The 5,190-nt window shown below is 46.9% G+C and overlaps 1 protein-coding gene and 1 long non-coding RNA gene across 2 annotated transcripts in view; one reads left to right on the forward strand and one right to left on the reverse strand.

Moving 5' to 3' along the window:
* Positions 1–115, reverse strand: part of LOC146597086 (uncharacterized) — an 11,015-nt gene extending 10,900 nt beyond the window's left edge. The window contains exon 1 of the long non-coding RNA XR_014895571.1: positions 95–115. This is a non-coding gene — a long non-coding RNA (uncharacterized LOC146597086). The remainder of the gene's footprint in view (positions 1–94) is intronic.
* An 85-nt stretch (positions 116–200) lies between these two features.
* The window catches only part of PTH1R (parathyroid hormone 1 receptor), a 126,940-nt gene continuing 121,950 nt past the window's right edge, over positions 201–5,190 (forward strand). The window contains exons 1-3 of the mRNA XM_085302796.1: positions 201–368; positions 522–680; positions 1,046–1,447. Of these exons, the coding sequence (XP_085158922.1) occupies positions 1,373–1,447 (75 nt within the window). The 5' untranslated portion in view covers positions 201–368; positions 522–680; positions 1,046–1,372. The remainder of the gene's footprint in view (positions 369–521; positions 681–1,045; positions 1,448–5,190) is intronic.

The following is a 5,190-nucleotide window of genomic DNA, read 5'->3' on the forward strand; positions in this document are numbered from 1 at the left end:
TACTACCCCCGAAAGGTTATTTATTTTTTTTACATCCCCCCTCCAAAAAAAAAGAATAATAATTAATTAATTTTAAAAAGAGCCATGCTGCTACCTCCTTTCCGTAAGCGGCGGCGGCGGGCGGGAGCGCGCAGCCCGCCGGCGCGCCCGCTCCGCGGCCAGCCCGGGGCGGCGGCGGCGGCGGCGCGGAGCGAACCGCGCAGGGCAGCGCCTTCCCTCGCCGCGTTTCGGTGACACCGGCGCTGGGGACGCGGGACTGGGACTGTGTCTCTGTGCGCGCGCACGCGTGTGTGTGTGTGTGTGTGTGTGTGTGTGTGAGCGCGCACTCGGGCGAATGGAAAAGCGAGGATTTCACAAAACTCCGCGGAGTAAGTGAAAAGAGATTTTTATTCATTTCTATTTTTTTTTAGCAGCGAGAATCTAAAATAAACTACTTAAAGCGGGCGGCGAGGGTGGGGGTGGAAGCGATCTTGCAGCCCCACGCTTTCGTGCCGTACTCAATTGGCTTTTTGAAACTGCAGATCCTTTGAGACAGAGAGGGAGAGAGAAGCAAAAATCCCTATTTGTAACTAAAACACACTGCAACCTGGAAGGCTGGCAGAATAAACCTATTGTGGAGCGCTGAAATGCACTGGAATATACAAGCAAAAATCCCCAAGAGTACTACTGTTTGTAAAAAGGTAATTGCTAAGTGAAAATATTTCCAAGTTTTCGCTTTTTTTTAACTTTCAACTTTGCGATTTGTTTGCATGCCGAAAAAAAAAAGAAGAGAAAAAGCCTTTTTTTTTTCCAAACCTCCCTGAATCCTAAAAGATAAAATTACTGGATCTAAAAATAAAGCAGTGGTTAAAAGCCTCCCCCACCCTCTTCAATCTCCCACCCCTTCCACCCCTCTCTCGCTCCTTCTCCCTCCCTCTCTCTCTCTCTCCCTCTTTCTGTGTGTTTGCGTTTGACAAAGAAATTATTTGAACTTCCCACTGCCTCATAAAAAGGAAACAGAATAGCAGTTTTGACATATGGATGTGATTTTTCTGCTCTGAGACAGATGCACGCGGAAAACAAACAGCACCAGGGGCTGCAGCTCTGAGGGAGCGAAGTTGCTCCTCCGCTTCACATGGGTTCCTTCACTGCATTTAGGGAGCTGCCCAGATCTCCAGCCATGAGAAAGCGAAGCAAAGGACCGGGGTTTCTTGTCATGTGCCTTTCTGGCTAAAACTGTGGAAACAAACAATCAAACAAACACAAATTCTGGAGGGGAGGGGGGGACGGGAGGGAAGGAGAAGGAGAAATCATCTGCAACTGGAGAGCTGGAAGACCTCTCGTCCTCCTACTTCCCTGAGAGATCTTGGATGCTGGAAGAAGCCTCTTGGATATGGGATCATATCTGGTTTATCACAGTCTGGGTTTGATCCTCTGCTGCTCCGTACTGAGTTCCGTCTATGCTCTGGTGAGTCGCTGAATCTTTTCCCTTCACATACTTGAACAAGCTGTTCGGCTGTTTCCTTGATGAGTAATTTACTGTATCAGGGATTTAGAAGGCAGAGCGTTGGTTTTTCAGACCAATGGTTTATTTCGTTGGCAGATAGTGTGTGTAGCTGGTCTCAGAGTTGCTCCACTAGATGAAATTAAAATGTCTGTGCTTCCAGAAGAGTTTGAATTACTTCTAAAACCCTCCAAAGAGAAACGTGTGCAGTTTGACAGGGAGAGGAGGCAGAATGAAAGCATTTGGGGAACAATTTAAAAGACACCTATCAGTAAGCAAAGGGGAACTTTTTTAGTCTTTTTATGGTCCACCCACCAGCATGACAATTTTAATTTTAATTTAAACTCTTTAATCTACAAATCTGCTTAATCTCAGCAAAATAGTGCCTTTCTCCCCGGGATTAACTTTGGAGAGAACCTTAGTGTGCAGACCTCGGTGAGTGGATGGCAGACAATTTACACTCAAGAGAATGAAAGTAGTATTAACCCTTTGCTTCCTGGGGCTGTTTTCACCTGTTCCTGCACACACTGATAGAGAGGGAGACAAATGTTGTAAGAAGGACTAAACTCTGTTAAAACTCTCTTGATGGCGGTGATAGGAAGGGATTAAGCTCTACAGACCCTCTCTGCAGCCTTGGGTGATTTCTTAAGCCCTTCTGCAGGAGTGAAGGCAAATGTCATACAAAACCAGCCATCAGATTTTAATCTATGATGCATATRCTACTTTGATGTGCACTTCAGTTTCTTTTTCCATCCCTAGTATCAGCAGCATTGCTGCCCTATCTCAGTATCTTCTGACGTAGCAAGTGGCATGACCATCACCTGGGATGGTGTTTGCTGTCCACAGAGGATGGAGATGCATTTGGAAGGGAGCAGGCTAACCCCGATCCTAGCTCCAGCCAGGTCCTTCCTGATGCTCCAGGGACCATCAGACTTGCCTCATTCCCTTGGGTTTGGTAGGAGTTGTTCAAGACTTTGTGCAGGTCTAGAGTGGGTATTTCCCCAACACCTCTGGTATCATACTGGAGGAAAACATCTTACTGATAAACAAGAAGAAGCAGCCCCTTGGGAAGAGTTGCTATTGCAGCCCATCCCTACCACTGTCCATCTCCAAGCATGGATAAACCTTTTAAAGCCCAAATAAAATCAGGAGATACTGAGGAGGCCAACTGTAGAGTCTCTGAGGGTTCAGCGATGTTTGAGGTTTCTCCCCTGTTCTGGGGTTGGATTAGCATCTCCTCTGACTGTAGTTGACTTTGGGGTTGTATCATCATGCAGCTCTCAGGGATATGTGTCACCTGCTAGCCCTCTCCTTCACAGACCTGCTGGTGCTGAAGTCAGCAGCAAAGTACTCGTCAGCTTCAACATCTCTGTGGGCATCACTGAAAATCAGGGATTTGGGACAGCCAAATCAGAGCTGGGAAAACTTCAGGAGACAGGAAAGACAGGAGACCACTGAGCTGCTCATCTCCGGTCTTATCGCCTATTTGCTCTGCTGTCCTTGTACTATTCTAGTACATCCAGAACGTGCAGAGGATCGGAGTCAGTGAGTCAAGTCTCCGCTGGCTTGTGTTTTCAGCAGCTGTATTAACACAGTTAAAAGCACACAGGTTTTAACCTGTGTGCTTTCCAGAGCTAGAGAAAAGAGCAATAACCCCCACCTAACAGACAATTTTGGATCACAAGCTCTGCGATCTGCTCGGCAGTGCTGACAGGCGAGAGAAGCTCATGCTTGGAGCAGCTGCTGTGATCACCTCATGCTCCTGCTCAGGTTGAGCCTAGGTTCAAAATGCATCGGGAAGAGCTCCACCAAAATCAAAGAGGGGCATAAATGTGGTCAAATTCCCTGGGAAAGGAGGGTGAGGAATTTGCAGTGCTGTTTGCTCTGTCATGCTTCTAAAAAGTGTGATTCCCTACTATACCGGTTTAGGGTTCTGCCACCAGAGATCCCATTTGGTTTATTTAGGCCAAGGCCAAAGTGCACTTTCCAGTCACCTCCTTTGCTTTTCAAACCTGTTGCCGTCAACAGCTAAGGGAGATACCAGATGGTTTGAAAAGTTACCCTTAAAATTCAGGGGCTGCAAAGATATTCTGTGTCCCTTCTGGCATCCACTTAGGCAGAAAAAGGTGGTCAGACCCATGTATGTCATCCTACTGTATAACAACTTGTGAGGCAGAGAACAAATTACAGGGTATCTAGAGCCTGTTTGTTTGTYCCCCCCACCCAAATTAACATGTTCTTGATTTTTGAAATAACTTTAAAAACACTGGACRCTATTGACTACATGTTTCAGCACAGTGATTTCCTGCCTGCTTCACTAGAAAGTTGTATRTACACTTGATATTTGGCTAGCAGGTCTGAGCAGGTTTTATTGTCAATGGCAGTCACTAAATGCCTCTTTCCTTGAGGCAATAAGCAAAAATCAACGAGGATAACTGCAGGAGGATGGGGGGTCAAGGAGTTATTTCAGAGACAGGCTCGGTGGCAAGTTTGAACTGAGCAAAAAGTGGCACTTGATTTTTCACACACACACACACACCCCCAGCAGAAAACCAGCCCTCTGTTACTGGGATTGGACCAGGCAGATTCCCGCAGACAGGGGCAGCTGACCGCTCAGAGCTTCAGGGCACAATTCGTCTGTCTGAGGCTGCAAGACSTGAGTCTCCAGAGCCCTGGCCCTAATCGCTGGTCTGTTAGCAGCTAGGTTGTTTTGCCTACGGTAGTTGTGGAACCTGCGATCAGTCAAAGCATGATGTGTGCTGATGCTGTCACTGCTGAAACACCCCATGCTGTTCTTTTATTTTTTGTCAGTGGCTAAAGATAATAATAAAGGTACTACATGCAGCGAGAGCACTGAAGCAGGGGTGGGAAATGGTCTCTTTGATCTCTTGCTACATCACGGGGCGATACATTGTGAGATGAATCACTTTCCGAGCAGTATGCAGACTGCACGTCTCTGCTTTAACTGTAAAGCAACAGTGGGACATTTAGCACACGATAAAATGCTGTAGGAGTGGGTCCTCTCAGAGACGACTGCATCCCTCTCACTTGATTTCACGCCATCATCCATCCAGATCCTCATTTTTCAAGAGGCACCTTTGTCTGCAAGGACATTGTGCCCCTCGTGAGCCTGTAGCCCCACCAAACCCCCATAACTACATCCTTTCAAGTAGCAGCAGGGAGGGACCAAATCTGCTCTCTTTGACATGGAGTGAAGCACTGGGTGAAGATCTGTTCACCTCCAACTCCCCAGCAATCCAGAGAAGTCCTCCCCCCACCCCATTTCCRTGGAAATATTGCTCATTAACACCTGCCTGAATGCAGATTGAGTGTTGTTGATTTGTGCTGTTGATTGAGTGTTTTATTTCTGAAATCTGGCAGAGACAGGAGGCAAATTTGGGTTACTTCTACTACCTGGTCCAAGGTCCAAGGAAGCATGCACAACTGGCCTAAGCCAGAAAGTCCTGCATCAGTAGAGTACGGGAAAAGTTAAGATGTATGCACTATATTTTTATCTGAAAGGTGCTGTGAAACCTTGCAGAAAGACCTCTCCATGTCCCACTTCTCAGCCAAAAAAAACCCCGTGGCTTTTTTTTTGTCATCAGTTCAGTTTGTAACCTGTTCCCTGCTCTGCCAGTCTACACCTGGCAGCTCCCAACCCAGTTGTCACTGGAGGAGATACTCTGCAGAATAAAACTAAAAAAAAA

Source organism: Rhea americana, unplaced genomic scaffold, assembly GCF_003343005.1.
Source record: "Rhea americana isolate MKP2758 unplaced genomic scaffold, rheAme1 scaffold_192, whole genome shotgun sequence".
Lineage (NCBI taxonomy): Eukaryota > Metazoa > Chordata > Aves > Rheiformes > Rheidae > Rhea > Rhea americana.